The sequence below is a fragment of the Ovis canadensis genome, chromosome 3, assembly GCF_042477335.2.
Source record: "Ovis canadensis isolate MfBH-ARS-UI-01 breed Bighorn chromosome 3, ARS-UI_OviCan_v2, whole genome shotgun sequence".
Taxonomy (NCBI): domain Eukaryota; kingdom Metazoa; phylum Chordata; class Mammalia; order Artiodactyla; family Bovidae; genus Ovis; species Ovis canadensis.
This window is the reverse complement of record NC_091247.1, coordinates 146,193,817-146,219,007: the sequence shown is the minus strand read 5'-3', so window position 1 is coordinate 146,219,007 and position 25,191 is coordinate 146,193,817. Positions and strand designations below refer to the sequence as shown.

At 38.3% G+C, this 25,191-nt stretch overlaps 1 protein-coding gene across 5 annotated transcripts in view; it reads right to left on the bottom strand.

The window, feature by feature from the left end:
* Window positions 1–25,191, bottom strand: part of SCAF11 (SR-related CTD associated factor 11) — a 90,610-nt gene that overhangs the window by 46,927 nt on the left and 18,492 nt on the right. For all 5 annotated transcript variants that reach the window (XM_069584503.1, XM_069584504.1, XM_069584505.1 and 2 more), the window contains exons 2-4: window positions 9,677–9,730; window positions 4,176–4,257; window positions 1,482–1,639 (exon numbers count right to left, since the gene is read on the bottom strand). In XM_069584503.1, coding sequence (XP_069440604.1) covers window positions 1,482–1,639; window positions 4,176–4,236 — 219 coding nt within the window. In that variant the 5' untranslated portion in view covers window positions 4,237–4,257; window positions 9,677–9,730. The remainder of the gene's footprint in view (window positions 1–1,481; window positions 1,640–4,175; window positions 4,258–9,676; window positions 9,731–25,191) is intronic.

The following is a 25,191-nucleotide window of genomic DNA, read 5'->3' as shown; positions in this document are numbered from 1 at the left end:
TTTCAAAAATACATGTAGTGTAATGAAGGAGGTGAATCAAGTCTATTTTATATATTCTAATCTCCAGAGAAAAAACACACACTCAAATCACGGTTGTTGAACCTCCCTATAATGTGGTCACTGCATATAATCTTACGAAAAGCATCAAATTGAAGACTTCTGCCCATCTAGTAACTGTTTCTCTACTGGAAGCAAAAATGCTTCTATTTTTAAGATAGCTAATCACAGAGCAAACCGTGGTGCACAAATTTAACACAGATGAAATCATTAGTTGGGTGGCAGAGAAAAATATGCATTCTCATTTCATTCGTAAACACTCCTGCAAACACACAGGACTGTTCAGAATTATACTAAATAATTAAACTCAAAAGATTTTTTCCCAAAATACATTTTCACCTATTCTGAGTCCTTTCTTGCCAAAAACCAGTTTAGACTTTTATCTAATTAGAACTGTTTCAAGTATACTGTTATGAATTCAAAGGGTATAACAAATTTGTTTTTCCTCCCCCCAGAACTTGGCCATAGTCAGTATAGTTATGTTACCTTTTCCACACTATTAATGAAATATAGGTAAGACACAGAACTGTGAAACCCCAATTATGCAAAAGGCAATTAATTCTAATGTGCTTAAGGACAACAAACAATTTGAATGCAGCTAATACTAAAAATATTTTTATGCTTTATGTCCTTTACTTTTACACACTGACAAATTACTAACTCAAAAAATATAGCATGATCTGTGTGACAAGTTTTCATTTCACAATTCATAACTATAGGGCTCATAATGAATACTCACTGTACAGTAGTATTATGATCTACTTGGCACAAACTGTATCAACATAATACATTAAAAGTCCCAAATTTTTCTATTTCTCAATCATTTACTATCTATGAAGAACCTCAATAATATCTCTAACTTTTAAATTAGTTCATAATACGGGAATTAGAAAATGCAGCTATAAATTTATTTCTGCCTCTTAAGCTATGAGACCTTGGCCAAGTTATAGAACACAGAATCCAAGTTTCCTCATCTGTAAAATGGAAAGACACTGTTACATCTGTTCTGGTTATCCCACAAGGCGGATATAAGGAAGTAATTTAATAATCTATATAAAAATTCTCTGAAAAATATAAAACACAAAGCAGAGAGAAAGCATTATTAGTAGTAAGCAGATATAATCACAAGAGGGTCAAGAACACTGAAGATGAATTACTGTGTTTCTACCGGAAAAAAATACCTATTTTCCAATAATTTTAAGGTATGCATTTATAATTTTTGTATTACAAAAGCACAAAAAGCTGAATATATAAAGTTTAGAAGAGAACATTTAACAAAATTGGAGCAATACAGAGACATTTGTCCTAAGTGGAAAAAAACACATTACTGTGAAATAATTTATGAAAGGCAGTATCAAGTCTGTAGGTAGAATGAAATCATGCTAGGGAATTAAAATACAATAATATTTAATATTCAGACTCACCTCTGCCCATTTAAGAATACAGGTCAAGCAGAAGACATGATTACAGCTTTCTGGAAAACCAATTTCCTTCTCTAACAGGCAACTGAGACATATTGGACATCTATCAGCTTCACTGTACAACACACCAGTGGTAGCAATATTATCTTTGTTTTCTTCACCTATAAAGTAAAGCAGTCAGTCATATATGCTTTCAATTCCTCTAGATCAAATGACTTATGTTTCTGGTAGTATGATGGACTCGATACTCTAAAGGGCCCTCCTTCTACAAAGCAATTAGATACAGTATAAGAAACAAACTTCTTGAGCACAATACCTCCAATGTTTACTAATTTAAATTTAAGGAGGAGTGAAAAGAATTTTTCATGAATTTAATTTTAAAACAATAATCATATAGTTCAAATATTTAAAAATTTAAAAATGGTTATAGTAACAAATCTCCCAAGCAAATCCATCTCTATGTATTCAGTTCCACTCAACACAACAAGTAACAACTGTTAAGCTTGTTCTGTGTTCTTCCAAAGACATAATGGAATGCACAGACAAGCAAATCCTAATACATATTCTTTTAAACCTCCTTCTTCAGACAAATGCTAGAATACCATACACACCAGTTTGAGTTTTTGTTGTTGTTTCAATCTAAAGATGGGACAATCGCTTGTTTTCAACCTTTGGCTACTGCAAACAATGAAAAACTTATTTCTCACCTTTAACAGTATATCAGTAGGATAAATTCTTAAAAATGGATTTATAGACCAATGTGTCTGTACATCTGTAATCTGAATATACACAGCCAAAAATTATACCCCTTAGGGTTTGTACTCATTTAAACACCAACCAGCAATATAACCAACACACAAGCAGCAAGCAGTGCTTGCTCAAAAGTGAAAGAAACTCCAAGATGTGACATAAAGTAAAACAAAAATGAAGAAACAGTCAGCTGAAATGTGACCAGTATATGCCAAGCAAATGGAAAAGCTGAGATCACCCTGAGAACACATGTTCATACTAGTGTTTAGATCTGGAGACTAACCTTTAGGACCAACCCAGGTAGGGAAACTGACTCTAGGAGATTCCCCTTTTAAGCCAAGACCCTCACATGGGGTTAAAGTGGTCCCAGCATGGGTTCAGAAAAAAAAACAAATACATATAAATCCTCTGAATGAAAACATCCCTAATTTAGGCTCTCATGATTCCACACCTCATAATTAAACATCACCAAGCCAAAGAAAATAAGTTGACTTAAGTAAGAATCAGCAGAAACAAGAATGTGCTTAGATTTATTTTTATATTTTACATACTATATTCATCATAAATTTATTTAGATATCCACTGGCTTCAAACATTAGAACTTTCAAATACTACATTTTTGTTGTTTAGCTGCTAAGTTGTGTCTGCCTCTTTGCGACCCCATGGACTGTAGCACATCAGGTTTCTCTGTCCTTGCTATCTCCTAGAGTTCGCTAAACAGCAGATTAGACCCAGAAGAAAAAAATATCTATGAACTAGAAGAAATGAAAAACTGAAGAAACTACCCAGACTGTAAGAAACAGAAAAGGAGATGTAATCTGTGAAAGAGAGTTTGGAAAATGAGAACAAAGCCTAATACATTAACTGAGGTTCAGAAGAGGAGAGTAAAGGGCAGGCAACAGTTAAAGTAGTAATGGCTAAGAAATGATAAAACAAATAAAAAACACAATCCAACAGATAAAGGACACACAAGGTATACTAAATAGGAAAAAAAAAAATTCACATTTAGAAACAATGTTGCCAAACTGTACAACATCAAAGATGAAAAAAACATCTTAAAACCAAAAAGAGGAAAAAGACAGATTATCTACAAGGGAATGACAATTAACTTGAAAGGACATTTCTTGACAGCTAGTAAGAAAACTAGAAAACAGCCCAAACAGGGAAAAGAAACAAAACTTCAGAGTGCTAAGAGACAAAATAACTATCAATCCAGAATTGTATTATCATTCTTTGAAAAGCTTAGAAGAGGATAAAATTTAAAAACACTTAAGCATTTACCACCAACAGACTTTCACTGGTGCTGCTGCTAAGTCATTTCAGTCGTGTCCGACTCTATGCGATCCCACAGACAGCAGCCCAACAGGCTCCCCCGTCCCTGGGATTCTCCAGGCAAGAATACTGGAGTGGGTTGCCATTTTCTTCTCCAATGCATGAAAGTGAAAAGTGAAAGTGAAGTTGCTCAGTCATGTCCAACTCTTCACGACCCCATGTACTGCAGCCCACCAGGCTTCTCTGTCCCTGGGATTTTCCAGGCAAGAGTACTGGAATGGGGTGCCATTGCCTTCTCCAGACTTTCACTAAAGGAAAGTTTTTTTTGTTTCGTTTTGTTTTGCTTTTTTCAGAAAGAAAAACGAGAATAGAAAAAAACAAACAAAAAGAAGACAATAATGATAAAATATTTGAACAAAAAAAATGTCATTCTGAAATCAGCAGGGAGCAAAAATTTAAGAATAAAAAGAGTTCAATGAACTAAAAACCCTGACTGATTGCAACAAGACATGAGAAGAGTAAAAAAAAAAAAAAAAAAAAGCGTGCACTTTCTATTTAGGCAGCTATTTCAGAGTTTAAGAACAACGAAAATATGTAAACAAAAAAATATGTGCTAACAGTTTGGAAACACTAAGTTTTGCTTTCAACACAAAAGCTTTATAAAAGTTAGGTTACCTTGCATATCTTCATAGTCCTGATCACTCACATTTAGAGTATATATAGTTTTCTTCTTCATTTCTCCTTGAAAAAGGATTTCCTACAGGATGAATGACAACAGAATTTTTATGTTTGCCTTGTACACATAATATACATAATTAATTTTTTTAAATCCCAAACTCTAAGAAATTATTTTACACATAAAAAAATAAAATATGAATCAAGTCAGTAAATTTTCTGGATAATCCAGTATACTTTTATACTCCCTGCCACCAAGCACAGTCTTTCTGAAAGGAGAAGCCTTATACAGGTATTAAATAACAAAGACTCATGATAAATTTTGTGGTACAGACATGAATACAATTGGAGCTTAGAGAAAAGAGATCAGTTTGGACTGGAGTTTTTATTGAAGTTGATAGGTTATGTATTTTAAGAAGCTTAAACACATTTAAGCAGCAACACAGAATGAACAAATAAAATGGCATATAGGTAGGCCAATCTGACAACTAAGAGTAAGTGGTAAAAGTACAACTGTGTGTATATATTGAGGAGGGATGGGCATGTAAAGCAAGAAGTTCATCTGAAAGATTACAGTGAAGGTAACAAGAGCAACATAAATCAAGCTGAGCTAGATTATAGATGGATCTCTAGTGATTGACTGAGAGGTTTAGATTCAATCTTATAGATTCCTCTGAAGATTGACACGATGTAAACAATATACACGAATCTTTTTAACGGAATGATCTGCCAAACACAGAATGGATTATAGTGGGGAGAGATTAGAAGGAAAGATGTTTGCATAGTTAGAGTAACTGGCTGTGAAATTTATAGAGAAGCAAGACATTAAAGAGCTGAAGTATTTCCAACATTTGGTAACTACATAAATACAGGGAAAGAGTAAAGATTATTTTGGCCTAGAAGACTAGGTAAATGGTGATTACAAGAGACAAAATGAGAAACAGTAAAGAAAATTAATTTGTTAGCTAAGAGGAACAAACTTATGAGGTAAAATTATTTTTTAAACCAACTCTTAGAATTCTAGGGCTTCCCAGGCAGCTCAGTGGTAAAAGAATCCGCCTGCAATGCAAGAGACTCAGGAGACTCCAGTTTTACCCCTGGGTTGGGAAGATCCCTGGAGGAGAAAATGGAAACCCACGAGTACTCTTGCCTGGAAAATTCTATGGCAAGCTACAGTCCACAGAGTTACAAAGAGCTGGACACAACTGAGCACACGTGCACACTTTAGAATTCTTTCTTGAATTACTGCAAGACAAGCAATTGCAAAGAACTATTCAAATACATTTTGGAGTATCTAGGCACAAGAAACCACTAAGTTCATCAGTTATGAGTCACCCATGTGTGTATGAAGTAATTTTTTCTATTAGATTTTTAAATGTAAACCTGTGAATTTCTACATTAAAGGTTATGTATTGCCTAGGAAAAGTCTCTATTAGGTTAAGTAGGGAGAAATGCAAGGGCCCATACTTTGACTCAAAACTCAACCAGAAACTAACATATATAGAATAATTTAAAGGTTTTAATAAGTTAAAAATTAGAATTTCAACTCGGTTTCAATCATAGTCTGCCTTAATAAACATAGAACGTCAAGAACAAAAGGAAAACCTTTCACTCAGCCTACATGCACAACATTTGTTATACTTTTGGTACTATTCTTTAGGTATCATGTAACAGCTTATCAAGGTAAATACACTGACGTTTCCAAGTGAGACGCGCCAGGAGGTTTTAAGCAGAGGCCAGCTCCAAGACCACTGCATTCATCTAGAGGGGGCGATTACAATGGTTTGCACTAAAGGAGAAGCAAGGGTGATAAAAAGTGCTCAGATTACAGCCGTTTTCAAAATACAGCCATCAGGATAGACTGACTATGGCATATGTGTTAGAGAAGATCCCAGGATAACTTAACGGTATTCAGACTTGAGTAACCAGAACGACAGAATTGCTGAGATAGAACACTTGATAGTCATAGGTTGTTGTCACACTTGATGTTTACTCAGAAGGACAGGATCAGTATTACTTGAGGACCTGCCACAAATGCAAGATACCTCAGGCAGCACCCTAGCTAGCGAGGAAGAATCTGCGTTTCATCAAGTTTTGTTTAAGACTCATATACACAATAATGCCTGAGAAACACTACTACAAACAACTTCCAAACCAAGCTGATTTTAGAATTCTCTCCCATTATGACTGAGAATTCAAAAAAAAATTGTAACTTTTGTCATAAGCAAATCCGTGCTTATGACACTGCCTAGCAATCAATAACAAGCAAACAAGCATCAAATGCTAACCATTACTATTAATGCAGATCTTCCATCCAAATCCATCTTAAACAAAACCAGGAAGCACCTCCAATTAACTACTCAAAAATTTGATACTCCCTCTAAGGATATTATTAGTATTTTTATTTTCCCTTGAAGAAATCATAAAAAAGGATATTTTTCAGTGATGCACGTGTTAAGGAGGATTCTATCTATTATTATAAGCCAGCAGTCAAAAGCTGGCTAAGTATTTTCTGTAAATAAAGTTTTGTTGAAGAACAGTCATGTTCATTTCTTTGAATTTCTTATGGCTGCTTTTGCACTACAATAGCAAAGTTGAATAATTACGACAGAAACCACATACTTGGTGTGAAATGAAAATATTTCCTGACATATTAATCAACAAGAAATGACACAGCCATCAGCAATTTCTGGCCTCTATATGTGAATGAGGACTCCCACAACTGAGATCCAGCGGATGCTGCCACCCCTTGCGATGACTGCTGAGGAGCTGGGGGAAGCAAGCAGCAAGGTGAGCAAGGAAGCAGGGCTGGCCCCAGACGGCTGAGGGGCACGTGAGAGGAGTGAAGGCAGCGAGCCCAGAGGCCTGCGTCTGCCCAGACACAGAACGCTAAATGCCTTAACCTGGTAGCTGATCTTTGACTTCAGACTGACCTGCTCCCTTTGTTGCAAACTTGTATATAGCCTGGCTTCCCCTCCTGCCCCCTTGGAGCAGATTTCTCAGAAATACTGAGATGCTACCTCCCGGGCTCAGAGTCCTAAACATTCCCACCAAATAAAATAACTCTACTTTCAGGTTGTGACCTATTTTTTTGTCGACAGTGGCAAAGTCTACAAAAATTACGATCGGCCCTTTTCAGAAAAAGTTTGCCAATCCTATTAAAGACTACAAAAGGCTGCCTCTTTGGAGATGTGGCTCAGTCACTGCAAAGCCCCTCAAGCTTTCTTAAGTATAGGCATTGATTTACATTTGTATTCAACTGGTACCGCAGCACAACAGCTACTTATTATACATCAGAGTCAATGCTCCTGCAATGGTTCCTTGAGTTTCTTTCAAAACTGCCTGAAGGCCATGTACTTTTGTTGGTTTATGTACATTTATTTTATCAATCTGGCTTCTAGAGTTGTCAACTTGTTTTCAACTCTGCTTTAGAGTAAGGTTGAGGCAATTAACTCTTTCAGCTTAATGGTTATTTCCTTTCCAGCTTCTTTGCTACATAATCCACTTAACTGCTTCTGATCTGTCACTGTTAACTTTTAAATCTCTTGCAGAATGCTCCCCTTAATTTTTTTTCCTACCTGATTTCCACCATAAAGCAATCTTATTAGACTTTATAAATAGACTTGTTTGCCTCAAGTGGGCTATTTTGACAAGCTTTGTTTAAAATATTCTTTATTTGTATGTTTGGTGCTGGAGCTGTAATACTAGCACTCTTCAGCACAGATAGGAATGTCCTATTACCACAGGTTTTAAAAAAAACTGTTTGCATTCAAACACTAACTAGTCTGACACTTACTAGTAGTGTGACAACTTCTTTAAGCCTGTTTCCTCATTTACAAAATGGAAATAAAGTAGTAACTCATTTCAGTCATTATGAAAATCAAATTACATAAACATGTAATCCATTTTAAGTGTTCAGTTCAGTTGCTCAGTCGTGTCCAACTCTTTGTGAGCCCATGAACCGCAGCACGCCAGGCCTACCTGTCCATCACCAACTCCCAGAGTCCACCCAAACCTATGTCCATTGAGTAGGTGATCCCATCCAACCATCTCATCCTCTGTCGTCCCCTTCTGCTCCTGCCCTCAATCTTTCCCAGCATCAGGGTCTTTTCAAATGAGTCAGCTCTTCACATCAGGTGGCCAAAGCATTGGAGTTTCAACTTCAACAACAGTCCTTCAATGAACACCCAGGACTGATATCCTCTAGGATGGACTGCTTAGATCTCCTTGCAGTCCAAGGGACTCTCAAGAGTCTTCTCCAACATCACAGTTCAAAAGCATCAATTCTTCTGCGCTCAGCTTTCTTTATAGTCCAACTCTTACATACATACATGACTACTGGAAAAACCACAGCCCTGACTAGATGGACCTTTGTTGACAAAGTAATGTCTCTGCTTTTGAATATGCTGTCTAGGTTGGTCATAACTTTTCTTCCAAGGAGTAAGCATCTTTTAATTTCATGGCTGCAATCACCATCTGCAGTGATTTTGGAGCCAGGAAAATAAAGTCAGCCACTGTTTCCATTGTTTCCCCATCTATTTGCCATGAAGTGATGCGACCGGATGCCATGATCTTAGCTTTCTGAATGTTGAGCTTTAAGCCAACGTTTTCACTCTCCTCTTTCACTTTCATCAAGAGGCTTTTAGTTCTTCCTCACTTTCTGCCATAAAGGTGGTGGTATCTGCATATCTGAGGCTGAAGTTTCAGACAGCACAAAAGTACTTAACAACTAGCACATGTGCACAAACACATGAGTAACTCCCCACCCAAAGCAGATTTTAGGTATACCATAGGATTCAAGATGATAAATCTGTATGACTCTCATTAAGAACAGACTTTCATTATTTTTACAAACAAATCTGTAAAACTCCTGTATTACAAAGAATATCCACATATGGAAAGAATGATATCAGTAAAAAGTTTACAAAACTTAACCTATCAAATAGTTCTTCAAACAAAACTTACACAAGGATAAGTAAGTTACTTATTCTACATGGACATTATTTATTAAGATTCTGGTTTATCTGAAAATAAAAATGTTGAAGCAAGACACAAAATCTAGGACTCACACAGTAAACAGCCCTAGGATTTTTGTATCTTATTTTCTACTTTATATAGACATAGGAAAAGAAACACTAAAAGCTGTAACATACAGCTGTCTGTATACTCAATTGCTCAGTCATGTCTGACTCTTTGCGACCTCACAGACCTCACAGCCTGCCAGGCTCCTCTGTTCATGGGAATTTTCCATGCAAGAATAATGCAGTGGGATGCCATTTTCTTCTCCAAGGGATCCTCTCAACCCAGGGATCAAACCCACATCTCTTGCATCTCCCAAATTAGAAGACAGACTCTTTATCACTGCACCACCTAGGAAGCCCACAACATATGGCTACTCCAAGAAAAAAGAAAAGGTCATGTTCAAGTAAAGTTCCAACCACAATTTCCTAAGATTCTCATTTATTTTCTAATAAGTATACATTATTTATGAGGTTTCTTACCCTTAAGATTCTTCAGGTCGAGCAGTCAGGTAACCAGCTTTCCATCAAACTTATCTGGAGAGGGAATTATGAAAATTAGTCCTATTTCACTTCACTTTTAACTTGGGCGCAAAAGAAAGGAGACTAGGAAAGTACAAAGAACTACTTATTACAGAGGGCCACCAGTTGTGAGTATAATTTATTCAGAATGTAAAACATTTTAAGAGAATGACTATATGCCTGTAAATATGAAGACACACACAGGTCCTGGAGGCAAACAATAATGAAACTATTTTGTTCAGGGAGAGAGAAGCACAAGAAATCACATTTCAGCATATAGGAGAAAACCAACAGAAAACAAAGTAACAGAAAATTAGAGGAAAAAAAAAAAGCTATCCCAACAAACAGACTTAGTCTCATCACCTAATAAAGCAATGTAGAAAAAGATACACAAAAGATATTTAACCAGCCCATAAATTCAACAACTATTAATATTTAAATTATTTCCTGAACTCCAAATTTTAAGAATCCTTAGCCAGTAATCACATCTTGCTTATTCCTCTTTCTCAACCAGCCCCACAGAACTCCCCACATTTCTAGTCTGCCTATATAATTCACTTAGTATCTAGTCTGCTAAGTCGCTTCAGTCGTGTCCGACTCTGTGTGACCCCATAGACGGCAGCCCACCAGGCTCCCCCATCCCTGGGATTCTCCAGGCAAGAACACTGGAGTGGGTTGCCATTTCCTTCTCCAATGCATGAAAGTGAAAAGTGAAAGTGAAGTCGCTCAGTCGTGCCCGACTCTTAGCGACCCCATGGACTGCGGCCCACCAGGCTCCTCCGTCCATGGGATTTTCCAGGCAAGAGCACTGGAGTGGGGTGCCGTTGCCTTCTCCAGTATCTAGTCAGCACTCCCTATTTTCTAGGCACCACCAGGCCTTAAGCACTGACACACCTGATTAAAAAAAAAAAAGTAACAGCATAGCAGGTGCTATAATGGCAGTAAGCAGGGGATATTACAAAAACACACAATAAGCACCATATCCTTGGAACATATGCCTTTGTAAAAAAGGCTTCTCAACTAGAACCATAAAGATTTAAAATGTATTTTTCTAACTCTCCTCCCCCCCACCAAATATTCTGTATCATTATAGCAATTCTATCTTTAAATTAAGGACTCAAAATCTGAATTGTCAAAGTAAACATGATAGTGAGGATCTTAAATTTCATAATAAGTGAATGATATACACAAATAGGTAAATTGATTTTCTGACTATTTTATACTTCCTCTGTGGAAGTGACAATTAGGCAAACATGAAAGATACACTGTACCTAATTCCACACAATAAAATTTTATCCCCCCAAAAAGCTTTTCAGACTAATGTCTGGACATATATAGGTGGAAAGAAGTATTTATTTTCTTTCTTGAAATTTTATAACATAGTACATTTTCATACAATTTATCTGAATATATTAATATCTAACTGAACATCATGAAATTAAAAAAATAACACACTAATTTTTCTCTATTCATGATCACAATAGTTACATATTTTTCCAGCATCAAATTTAGTTACAATACCAACCAACAGTAAAACTGAAATAGATATGAAACTCAGAAGACTTACAATCAATTTTTTTTCAACTTTTGCTTTATTGGATTCATTTACACACAGCTATGGTCTTTATGTTTATATCCCCTCAAAATTCATGTTGAAGCCCTAACCCCTAAGAGTAGACAGTACTGTTAATAAGTGGGGCGTATGGGACATGCTTAAGAGGGTGAATTCCTCATGAAAGGGATCACTGCTTTAGAAAAGAGGCTCTAAAAAGATCCCTAAGCCCTTCCTTCTCAGGGAAAATCTGAGACCTGGAAGAGGGCCCTCATCCAACCATGAAAGTACCCCATTTTCCAACTTCTAGCCTCTGGAACTGTGTGAAATAAATCTGTTCTTTACAAGCCACCCAGTTTTGGTATTTTGTTACAGCAGCCCAAACACACTAAAACACATGCTCTGCTTTCAGTTACTAATGCACATTAGTCCCTGGAACAGCTTTCTAGTTCAGTTTTCAACAGGGTTATTTGCTTGCTTGTCAGTAGTTGATCAACAAGAGCAATTTCAAGGAATCTTTCCATATTCAATTCTTTCATCCTGCACCTATATACAAAAAAGTTTTGTTTTCTCAGCACCGTTTACTGATGAACAAACAACTCTATGTCTTGTTGTTTATCAGGTAAAATGAAAATAAAGAAGCTGAAGACATCCACATTTATAGGTTTTATATACAGGTTCCACTCAATCCAGGAAGTAAAAGTATGTCTTCAAAATGTCTCTAATATTCTTGCAGTGTCTCCAACAGCAAGCAAATGTCAAGAAGGTCCACTAATATGAATCATGTCACATCATACTATGCTATGATAACCAATAACCTAATTATTAGAACAAAACATTTTTTAAAAGTTAAAATGAATAAAAAATAAAAACATTTTCAAAAAAGCAAGCTATTTAATCCTCAGGCATAGATTAAAACATAGATTACACTGAAACAGGAGAAGTTTTTCAAATGTAATATAATTTTGGAAAATCAGAGTTCATGAAAACTGCTGTTACTCTGAAAGAGAAACTAATGTTCCTATTTCCTTCTACACTTAATGTAGCATAATCTCCTAGATGAAACCTGTACTGTTATACACGGCAGGATCATATATATGTTGAAAAAATGAGACATAATTGCCACTTTCAACTATAAAATAAGATGCAAGATGACATAACATTATAAAATAGATAATAAGTGAAATAGGGAAGTTTTCATTCTATGTGAAATGCATTAAGTACATTCTATCTTGTTAACCTCACTGAATCAAACTATAAATTCTAGACAGAATGAATGGAGAAGCTAACTGAAAATTAAAAGCGAAACAGTAACAGGTAGTTTGGGGACGAGCCCCAAATCAGATATATTATCAAACTGGTAATGTGTTTATAATTCTTTCCCACCGAATTAATGCCCCAAAGTTAGGCTTTATGAAACCTGAAACCTATAAAGTGACCACTGTTACAGAGAGAAACAAAGACACAGACAGGGGAAGAGAGAAGGAAAGAGATATGCACCCTGGCACAAGCAAGCACTTACATGTGCTCTAAGAAAGCCTCCAGCTCTGCCTCAGCAGCAGGAAATGGGTCTCCTAATACTCAATAGTGAGAGAAATCTTTGTTTTTTCCTTTCTGTTCTTCATTCCCCATGAGCCAGTTCCCAAGCAATCCTGTGGTGGTGGCTACAAGAGCAGCAGCAGAGTCAGCGTAGGCCTAAAACTCTTAGGGAAAGGCACCATCCACAATGACTGCAGAAATTCTGGGTTAATCTCGTTGATTACTCTCCTGCCTTCTGGTCCTTTGGCTTCAGGTGTGATTGTGGAAAATACACAACACCTTGGTGCAAACAAAGACTTAGCTTTCTAGCCAGAGGACAGAAAGCTGTGTGTGTGTAGGGAGGGAAGGAGGTAGTCTCAGGGATCTAGAAAATACCAAGGAAATAATAGAGAGAGCTTGAGACAGTAATCTGTAAACTGTTCAAAATGTCCAAAAAAAAAAAGTCCAAAATAATTTCAGAACAACTTTATAAAGAGAACCAAAACATTTCAAATGCTCATCTATGTCTGCTTCATTGACTATGCTAAAGCCTTTGTGTGGATCACAACAAACTGGAAAATTCTTAGAGGTGGGACTACCAGACCATCTGACCTACCTCCTGCAAAACATGTATGCAGGTCAAGAAGCAACAGTTAGAACTGGACATGGAACAGATTGGTTCAAAACTGCAAAAGGAGTAAGTCACAGCTGCATATTATCACCCTGCTTATTTAACTTATATGCAGAGTACATCATGTGAAATGCTGGGCTGGATGAAGCATAAGCTAGAGTCAAGACTGCCGGGGGAGAAATATCAGCAACCTCAGATATGCAGATGACACCACCCTTATGGCAGAAAGTGAAGAGGAACTAAAGAGCCTCTTGAAGAAGGTAAAAGAGGACAGTGAAAAAGTTGGCTTAACACTCAACATTCAGAAAACTAAGATCATGGCATCTGGTCTCATCACTTCATGGCAAATAGATGGGGAAACAATGGAAACAGTGACAGACTTTATTTTGGGAGGCTCCAAAATCACTGCAGATGGGGACTGCAGCCACGAAATTAAAAGACGCTTGCTCTCTGTAAGAAAAACTGACAAATCTAGACAGTGTATTAAAAAGCAGAGACATTACTTTGCTGACAAAGGTCTGTATAGTCAAAGCTATGATTTTTCCAGTAGTCACATATGGATGTAAGAGTTTGACAAGAAAGAAGACTGAGCAACGCAGAACTGATGCTTTCAAACTGTGGTGACAGAGAAGACTCTTGAGAGTCCCTTGGACTGCAAGGAAATAAAACTAGTCAATCCTAAAGGAATATGCTGAATATGCATTGAAAAGACTTATGCTGAAGCTGCAATACTTTGGCCACCTGATGCAAAGACCAGACTCACTGGAAAAGATCCTGATGCTGGGAAAGAGAGAGGCAAGAGGAGAAGAGGACGACCGAGGATGAGATGGTTGGACAGCATCACCGACTCAAAGGACATTTGAGCAATGTCCATTGATTCCCTGTCAAGTGTGCTGCAGTCTGTGCGGTCGCAAAGAGTTGCAGATGACTGAGGGACTGAACAGCAACAGCAACGAGGAAAGACAACGCACAGAATCCAACGCCAAGAGACACTGGGTGAACTGTCTGACAAAGATTTAAAGCAGGCAATAAAAATGTTCCAGCAAGTAAAAGCAAATCCTCTTGAAACACATGGAAAGCTAGAAAATCACAGCCAAAAAACGCAAGATATAAAGTACCGCCAAATGGAAACATTAGAACTAAAAAATGCAGCAAGTGAAACAGAAAAAACACTGGACAGACTTAAAGAGCAGAACGAAAGTCAGTGGACTTAAAGACAAGAGCAATAGAAACTACCCAATCTGAAGAGCAGAAAAATATGGGGGGAAATATCATTAGTGTCTCAGAAACTATAAAAGCCAAGAGTCAATTTTGACTCTTGCAAGCTAGATCTATGCCTTTGGCCCCTTTTGTTATTATAATCACATATAATGGCCTGCCTCAGAGAGCCCTGCCCCCTCTGCCTGACCCTTAAACTAAAATGCCTTTGTTTAGCTCACAGGGAGATAAGCTAACCCTGCCCACTGGGAATGACCCCAAACAACAGCACACTCCCCTGCCTGAGGCACTGTAGAGAAGACTCTACAAATGGACATCACCAAATGGTCAGCACCAAAATCAGATGGATTGTATTCTCTGCAGGCAAAGATGGAGAAGCTCTACACAGTCAGCAAAAACAAGACCAGGAGCTGACTGTGGCTTAGATCATGAACTCCTTATTGCCACATTCAGCCCTAAATTGAAGAAAGTAGGGAAAACCATTAGACCATTCAGGTATGAAGGTGAAGTCGCTCAGTCATGTCCGACTCTTTGTGACCCCGTGGACTGTAGTCTACCAGGCTCCTCCGTCCATGGAATTCTCCAGACACGAATAATGGAGTGGATTGCCATTTCCTTCTCCAGGGGATCTTCCCGACCCAGGGATCGAACCCAGGTATCCCGCATTGGAGGCAGACGCTTTAACCTCTGAGCCACCAGGGAAGTCTAAACCAAATCCCTTACAATTATACAGCAGAACTGAGAAATAGATTGAAGAGACTAGATCTCACAGAGTGTCTGATGAACTATGGATGGAGGTTCCTGACATTGTACAGGAGACAGGGAGCAAGACCATCACCAAGAAAAAGAAATGCAAAAAAGCAAAATGGCTGTCTAGGGAGGCCTTACAAATAGCTGTGAAAAGACAAGAGAAGCAAAAAGCAAAGGAGAAAAGGAAAGATATAAGCATCTGAATGGAGAGTTCCAAAGAATAACAAGGAGAGATAAGAAAGCCTTCCTCAGTGATCAGAGCAAAGAAACAGGAAAACAACAGAATGGGAAAGACTAGAGATCTCGTCAAGAAAATTAGAGATACCAAGGGAGCACTTTCATGCAAAGATGGGCTCAATAAAGGACAGAAATTGTACGGACCTAACAGAAGCATAAAACATTAAGAAGAGGTAGCAAGAATACACAGAAGAACTGTATAAAAAAGATCTTCACGATAATCAGGATGGTGTAATCACTCACCTAGAGCCAGACATCCTGGGATGTGAAGTCAAGTGGGCCTTAAGAAGCATCACTACAAACAAAGCAAGTGGAGGTGATGGAATTCCAGTTGAGCTATTTTAAATCCTAAAAGATCATGCTGAGAAAGTGCTGCACTCAGTAAGCCAACAAATTTGGAAAACTCAGCAGTGGCCACAGGACTGGAAAAGGTCCCATTTTCATTCCAATCCCTAAGAAAGGCAATGCCAAAGAATGCTCAAACTACCGCACAATTGCACTCATCTCACACTCTAGCAAAGTAATGCTCAAAATTCTCCAAGCCAGGCTTCAACAATACATGAATTGTGAACTTCCAGATGTTCAAGCTGGTTTAGAAAAGGCAGAGGAACCAGAGATCAAATTGCCAACATCTATTGGATCATCAAAGGAGCAAGAGAGTTCCAGAAAAACATCTATTTCTGCTTCATTGACTATGCCAAAGCCTTCGACTGTGAGGATCACAATAAACTGTGGAAAATTCTGAAAGAGATGGGAATACCAGACCACCTGACCTGCCTCTTGAGAAACTTGTATGCAGATCAGGAAGCAACACTTAGAACTGGACACAAAACAACAGACTGGTTCCAAATAGGAAAAGGAGTATGTCAAGGCTGTATATGGAGAAGGCAATGGCAACCCACTCCGGTACTCTTGCCTGGAAAATCCCATGGACGGAGGAGCCTGGTGGGCTGCAATCCATGGGGTCACTACAAGTCAGATACGACTGAGCAACTTCACTTTCACACAATGGAGGAGGAAATGGCAACCCACTCCAGTGTTCTTGCCTGGAGAATCCCAGGCACGGGGGAGCCTGGTGGGCTGCCGTCTATAGAGTTGCACAGAGTCAGACATGACTGAAGTGACTTAGCAGCAGCAGCAGTAAGGCTGTATATTGTCACCCTGATTATTTAACTTCTATGCAGAGTACATCATGAGAAACACTGGGCTGGAAGAAGCACAAGCTGGAATCAAGATTGCTGGGAGAAATATCAATAACCTCAGATATGCAGATGACACCACCCTTATGGGAGAATGTGAAGAACTAAAGAGCCTCTTGATAAAAGTGAAAGAGGAGAGTGAAAAAGTCGGCTTAAAGCTCAGCATTCAGAAAACTAAGATCATGGCATCTGGCTCCATCAGTTCATGGCAAATAGACAAAGAAACAGTGGAAAAAGAGGCAGACTTTATTTTGGGGGGCTCAAAAATCACTGCAGATAGTGACCGCAGCCAAGAAATAAAAAGACCCTTACTCCTTGGAAAAAAAGTTATAACCAACCTAGACAGCATGTTAAAAAGCAGAGACATTACTTTGCCAACAAAGGTCCGTCTAGTCAAGGCTATGGTTTTTCCAGTGGTCACGTATGGATGTGACAGTTGGACTATAAAGAAAGCTGAGCACTGAAAGAATTGATGCTTTTGAACTGCGGTGTTGGAGAAGACACTTGAGAGTCCCTTGGACAGCAAGGAGATCCAACCTGTCCATCTTAAAGGAAATCAGTTCTGAATGTTCATTGGAAGGACTGATGTTGAAGTTGAAACTTCAATAGTTTGGCCACCTGATGCAAAGAGCTGACTCATTTGAAAAGACCCTAATGCTGGGCAAGATTGAAGGCAGGAGAAGGGGGCGACAGGATGAGATGGCTGGATGGCATCACCGACTCAATGGACATGGGTTTAAGTAAACTCTGGTAGTTGGTGATGGACAGGGAGGTTTGGCGTGCTGCAGTGCATGGGGTAGCAAAGAGTAGGACATGTCTGAGGACTGAACTGAACTGAACTGCCTGAGGCTTGCCATTGTAGGAGGTATTTACAAGAAAAGGACTTTCTACTTTTTTTCCACACCTCCTTCCCCACCCCCATCTCTGATCCATAAAAGAACCTGGCATCCAGACCCCAGACAAGATGGTTATTTTGAAACATTAATCTGTCACCTTCTCTGTCAGCTAGCTTGCTGAATAAAGTCATGTTTCTTGCCTCAACATCTAGTCCCTCAGATTCACTGGCCTCTCCTGCAGCAAGCAGAACAAACTTGGTAACAAATTTGGCAAGCCAGCCAGGAGCCTTGCTGCTCCTGGCTATCAGGCCCAGATCAGGGAATATGGAGACAAGGCCCTAAGCAGCTGCTGGGACCATTAACAAGTGTGACTTATTGTGTCTGTGAGAAACCTTATTTTTAATCCAACCTCTTTTGTAAATTGATGCATTTTACACTGCTGTACCTGACTCAGTCTGAAATCTTAAAATAAGAACTGATGCCTGTGTGTTTGTATGTGCTATTGTCTTTGGAAAACATTGTCATGATTGATCTGTAAAAGAGCCCCATTTTATTGGCTTGAACAAAAGTTAGTGCTTACAAACCAAGCAATTCTAAATACAAGAGAAATTAAGCTAAATAAATTTCAGGTTTATGTGAACTGAGAAATATTCACTATTAAATTAGTACCTGGAATTAATGTTAAACTTGGCTGATCTAACAGGCATGTCCTGAGTCACAGCATTAAATGGAATATTAAGTACAATACTTTCATTGTCCCTGAGTTTAATATAAGCTAAATAAGATTTCTTGTATCTGTTACAAATCTGTCAGCAAAGAAAATAACTCAATGTGAAGAAACTTCTGAGGAAATTAAGTGCAAATGAGAAGAGTTCAAAGTGTACTTTTAGAAATATATGTTACAGGATCTCTCCAGAAATTCTGTAACTTAAAAGCTAAAACTGGGCTAAAATAAGTGATGAAAGGTTTATGGAAAATGGACCCCCAAAAGGGTTTTATATGTGATCAGTGAGGATTAACTAAGTTTAAAACAAGTTTAATTGAGTAAATGAACCTTAAAGTAAGCTGGTGCAAAACTAAATTTGGCTTTTCTCTCTGCTAAAACAGTCAAATTTTCTGAAGATGTTAAGCTGACTTTAATAACAGATTATGTTTATTTACATTTTAAATAATCTATTCAGTTCAGTTCAGTCACTCAGTTGTGTCTGACTCTTCGCAACCTCATGGCCTGCAGCATGCCAGGCTTCCCTGTACTTCCCCAACTCCCAGAGCTTGCTCAGACTCCTGTCCATCAAGTCAGTGATGCCATCCAACCATCTCCTCCTCTTTTGTCCCCTTCTCCTCCTGCCTTTAATCTTGCCCAGCATCCAGGTCTTTTCCAATGAGCCAGGTCTTCACATTAGGAGGCCGAAGTACTGGAGCTTCAGCTTTAGCATCAGTCCTTCCAATGAACATTCAGGACTGATTTCCTTTAGGACTGACTGGCTGGATCTCCTTGCAGTCCAAGGGACTCTCAATCTTCTCCACACCACAGTTCAAAAGTATCAATTCTTCAGCACTCAGCTTTCTTTATGGTCCAACACTCACATCCATACGTGACTACCAGAAAAACCATAGCTTTGACTACTGGTAAAGCAATGTCTCTGCTTTTTAATACACTGTCTAGGTTTGTCATAGCTTTTCTTACAAGGAGCAAGAGTCTTTTAATTTCATGGCTGTAGTCCCCACCTGCAGTGATTTTGGAGTCCATGAAAATAGTCTCTCACTGTTTCCATGGTTTCCCCATCTATTTGCCATGAAGTGATGGAACCGGATGCCATGATTAGCTTTTTGAATAGTGAGTTTTAAATCCACTTTTTCACCCTCCTCTTTCACTTTCATCAAGAGGCTTTTTAGTTCTTCTTCACTTTCTGCCATAAGGGTGTGTCATCTGCATATCTGAGGTTGTTGATATTTCTCCCTGTAGTCTTGATTCCTGTTTGTGCTTCATTCAGTCCAGCATTTCATATAAATAAGCAAGATGACAACATATATACAGCCTTGATGCACTCCTTTCCCAATCTGAAACCAGTCTGTTGTTCCATGTCTGGTTCTAACTGTTTCTTCTTGCTCTGTATACAGGTTTCTTAAGAGGCAGGTATTCTCATCTCTTTAAGAATTTTCCAGTTTGTTGTGATTCCAGAAAAACATCTACTTCTGTTTCACTGACTACACTGAAGCCTTTGACTGTGTGGATCACAACAAACTGAGAAAAATTCTTGAGGTACTTTCTATATTTGCCTTTGAAGTCTTTTATTGGCCCTTTGGCTAAGTTTCACCATGACCCATGGTCCCATTGTATTTTAAAATGTATTCCTGGGGTGGCGTGTTCCCTTGACAGGACTTCCTAAATCAAATTATAAAAAGTTCCTTTTACCTCTTGCTAGCTGAGGCGTGCTTCAAAGGTCCCTGAAGCACAAGGAGAGATGTTAAACTAATTAGGTTCACTTGGTATGTTAAAATGTAGGGAAGGTGTTATCAAATAATAAATTTTAAGTTATATGATAAATCTCTAGATATTCTAGAGATTACAGAGTTTCTAAGAATCTGATATGTCCTGGTAGAATATTATTAATCATATTTCTAGTTATTTCCTGAAAGTGTCATATGTCATAACAGTAAGCAGGCTGCTTTGTCAATGGGATTGTAATCTGATGAAAACTGGGTCTTTTTTGAGTCTTTTGTAGACAGTTACAATTAAAAATGTCTCCTTTTCGAGATTTATAAAAAAGACTTTGGATATATACATGTTGCTGACTTTCAGACCATAAAGCTGAACTGAGTAAGAAACTGAAGAATTCTAATGCAAAACCTAATGACTTCATAAAGCTGTTAACAAAAAAGATTAGCTACATAGGACTGAGTAAACAAGTTAATGTGGTTATAATTTTTATGGTTTCTATCTAAAAAGATTACTGGCTTAAATCTGTTCTTTCCAAGTGTCAGGAAAACTTTCTCCTTAAATTAATTATGACTTACAGTAACTTGGTAAATCATACTTTTGTGAGTAAAATTGAAATATTTATCTTTTTTGTCTCTACCTGGTTGATCCTGCCAGTAGCATATGCTTGTCTCACATATTAAGCCATCCATATCTAAGTACGCATGAATTGTGCAGTGAAACTGCAAATAGCTCATTAAATCAGTTATGGCTCCTTTGATCTCTCAATTATTGCAACTGCATTACAACTAGTTACACTAATCATTGTTTAAATGTGCTCCTTTTTTTCAAAATGTGCTTGTCTCCTTGCTGCACTATGCCACTGTCAATGTTACTAGCTGCATTACTTATATTCTAATTTATAAAACTTATCTCTTGCAATAACCAATGCACAAATCAGGCCTCCAACAAAACATCTATGGCTAAATATTTTGGGGAAATAAATGTAATTGTGTGAGTCTAGGTATTGGAAGAACAACAAGGGAAAATGTTTCCTGGATAATATTAATAGAGTAAAGAATTTTAATTATTGATGGGGCCTAGTCCAAAATTTAACACCTAGAGTGACACAGCAAAAATTTTCACCTGATTTGGGATGAGCCTCACAGGGCTACAGGACAGAATTTGATCATGAAATGTCTCCCAAATATTGGTCAAGTTCCTGACCAAGAGGGGAGGATCTGAGAAATGGAATATTTCCTACAAGCCCTTTAAAGTAAGCCAATGAGCTCAAGGAAGGGGAATCAGAGAGCAGTCACTCCCTATAGTGAACCATGAGGAAACTCTGAGAATGCAGAATTACAGGCCCCAGATAGTTGATTATAAATATATATATATATATATATATATATATATATGTAAGTGTTTTAATGAGCCCTGACTCTTGCATCTTCCCATGGATAGAAGAGTGCTAAATTTCTTGAGATGTTGCCTCTTGGGTTTGAAGCTCAATATTTCTAAGTCTACATGTATAAAGTTAACACTTATCCAAGAGGAACAAAGGAAGACAAATCTCAACATCTGGAAAGTTGTCATTAATGGCAGACACTCCCAAAAAGATCCTTCTGACACAGCAATTAGAAGGGTCATTGTCCCTTTTCCCACAAGATTGTGGAATGGACTTTTGACAGCAGGGAAATGTATCCAGCAAGAGTCAATTTTGACTCTTGCATGCTAGATCTATCTTTTGTCGCTTTTTTGGTTATAATCACACATAATGGCATGCCTCACACATGGCTTCCCTTGTGGCTCAGCTGGTAAAGAATCTGCCTGCAATGCAGAAGACCTGGTTCGATCCCTGGGATGGGATGATCCCCTAGAGAAGAAGGGAAAGGCTAAGTTCAGTCACTCAGTCATGCCTGACTCTTTGTGACCCCATGGACTGCAGCACACCAAGCTTTTCTGTCCATCAACAACTCCCAGAGCTTGCTCAAACTCATGTCTATTCAGTTGGTGATGCCATCCAACCACCTCATTCTCTGTCATTCCGTTCTCCTCCTGCCTTCAATCTTTCCCAGCATCAGGGTCTTTTCCAGTGAGTCAGTTCTTCGCATCAGGTGGCCAAAGTAGTGGAACTTTAGCTTCATTATCAGTTCTTCCAATGAATACTCAGGACTGATTTCCTTTAGGATTGACTGGTTTGATCTCCTTGTAGTCCAAGGGACTCTCAAGAGTCTTCTCCAACACCACAGTTCAAAAGCATCGATTCTTTGGTGCTCAGTTTTCTTTATGGTCCAACTCTCACATCCATACATGACCACTGGAAAAACCACAGCCTTGACTAGACAGACCTTTGTCGGCAAAGTAATGTCTCTGCTTTTTAACATGCTGTACAGGTTGGCCACAGCTTTTCTTCAAAGGAGAAAGCATCTTTTAATTTCATGGCTGCAGTTATCATCAGCAGTGATTTTGGAGCCCAAAAAACTAGTCTCCCACTGTTTCCCCATCTATTTGCCATGAAGTGATGGGACCGAACACCATGATCTTAGCTTTCTGAAAGTTGAGTTTTATGCCAAATTTTTCATTCTCCTCTTTGACTTTCATCAAGAGGCTCTTTAGTTCTTCTTCAATTTCTGCCATAAGGGTGGTGTCATCTGCATATCTGAGGTTATTGATATTTCTCCCAGCAATCTTGATTCCAGCTTGTGTTTCATCCAGCCCAGCATTTCGCATGATGTACTCTACATATAAGTTAAATGTTGGGAAAGGCTACCCACTCCAGTATTCTGGCCCAAAGAATTCCATGGACTGTATAGTCCATGGGTTCACAAAGAGTCGGACATGACGAGCCACTTTCACTTTCAATGGCATGCCTCAGGAAACTCTGCCCCTTCTTCCTGACCCTTAGATTAAAATGCTTTTGTTTAGCTCACAGGGAAATAATCTGACCTTGCCCACCTGTGAATAACTATAAAAAACTAACACATTCCCTTGTGTAAGGCTTGCCATTCTAGGAGATATTCAAAAGAATTAAATGGTCTTTTTACTTTGTTCCCACACCTCCCCCCATCTCAGACCCATAAAAGAACCTGGCATCCAGACCTCGACAAGATGGTTATTTTGAGGCATTAGTCTGTCACATTCTCTGTTAGCCAGCTCTTTCCAAGTAAAGTTGTATTCTTTGCCTCAACACTTTGCCCCTCTGATTCACTGGCTTGTCAACCAGTGAGCAGAGTGAGCTTGGACTCGGTAACAGAATCTGTGGAACAGTACAAAACCCCAACATTCATAGTGAGAACTTAAGAAAGTGAAGAAAATAAGTTTGGGATGGCAAGGGGATAAAGACAGGAAAGGAAAGGAGAATAAGAAAAAGAAATAATTGCTGGAAACTCCCTAATTTGTTGAACGACATAAACCTCTGTATTCAAGGAGCTCACAAACATCACATAATATAATTCTAATGAAATTCATTACTGGACAAATCACAGTCAAACTGTTGAAAACTACAAAGGAAAAATTCTACAAGTTGACTGAAACAATAATGCATTACTTATAAGGGGAAAGGAGGTTAATAATTTGAGTAACTGATTTCTGTCAGAAACAACATACGCCAGAAGTGAAACAATCTTAGTTTAAAATGGAAAAGAATTTTAAAAATCTAGAATCTTCCAACTGTGAAATTACCCTTAGAGAACAAATATGGAATCAATGAAATTGAAAACAGAGAACCAGAAAAAAAAAAAAATTCAATAAAACCAAAAGCTCATTCTTTCAAATGGTCAATAAAATTGAAACCTCTGGGAAGACTAATTTTGAAGAAGAGCGCTGAATGGACCTGCTACTATTTAAAGAAACTGAATTTGTAGCTAAAAGTCTTCTGAAAAAGAAACCTCCAGGCCCAGCCAATTTCCCTTGTGAGTTCTACTATGCAACTGAAGAAACAACACAATCTACTTCCCAATTCATTTCATAAGTCCAGCATTAAAAATCAGACAAAGACAGTACAAGAAAAGAACAAATTGACATACTGAATTCCACCAAAACAATCTACAATATATACATTTACACAGTGGAATACTACTCAGCCACAAAAACTAATGAACTGGTGTTTCACTCAACTCAGAAGAATCTTAAAGGTAATAAACTGTGTTAAAGAAGCCAGCCTCAAAAGGTTACATACTACATAATTGCATTTATATGACATTATCAAAACAGCAAAATGTAGTACTGAAGAACCGTTTTCAATGGCTGCCTAGGTTAGGAGAAGGTTAAACTACAAACACAGCACAAGGGAGTTTTCTGGGGGTGATGGAACCATTCTGAATCCTGAGACTGGTGGCAGTAATAAAAAACATATACATGTATTAAAATTCACAGAACTACATGCCACAAAAAGGTCCACTTTACTATATGTTAATAAATGTCAAAATGTTTTCAAAGGTAAAGACTAACATGAGAGAGCAATTATGGGCTAGAATATGACTCAATTTTTTTCCACAAAGGTACTGTTTTCACTGAAAATTTCACTCATACTCTCATTTTTTATCACCAACACGGAGATCACCCAAATTACATAGCCACATTTGGGCTTGAGAGGAGGTAGGATTCCTGCATTTCTATAGCACTGAAAGGTCTCACAGACAGCACGTATCTATTGCTTTGGAAGACAGAGATTAAAAGCAACAGACGCCACTTTGCAACCCCTCTAAATCCTAAGACAGAACTGTAAGAAGATATTCGTTCTAAGGCCTTAGTGATTGTATAGAGCGAGCAGACTATTCATTGTATGCAGGAAGACAAGCACTATAGCTGGCTCTTAGCTGCTGCTGCTGCTAAGTCACTTCAGTCGTATCCGACTCTGTGCGACCCTATAGATGGCAGCCCACCAGGCTCCCCGTCCCTGGGATTCTCCAGGCAAGAACACTGGAGTGGGTGCCATTTCCTTCTCCAATGCATGAAAGTGAAAAGTGAAAGTGCAGTCTCTCAGTCATGTCTGACTCATCGTGACCCCATGGACTACAGCCTACCAGGCTCCTTCGTCCATGGGATTTTCCAGGCAAGAGTACTGGAGTGGGGTGCCATTGCCGGCTCTTAGCTGGGTTACTCTAATGTAATA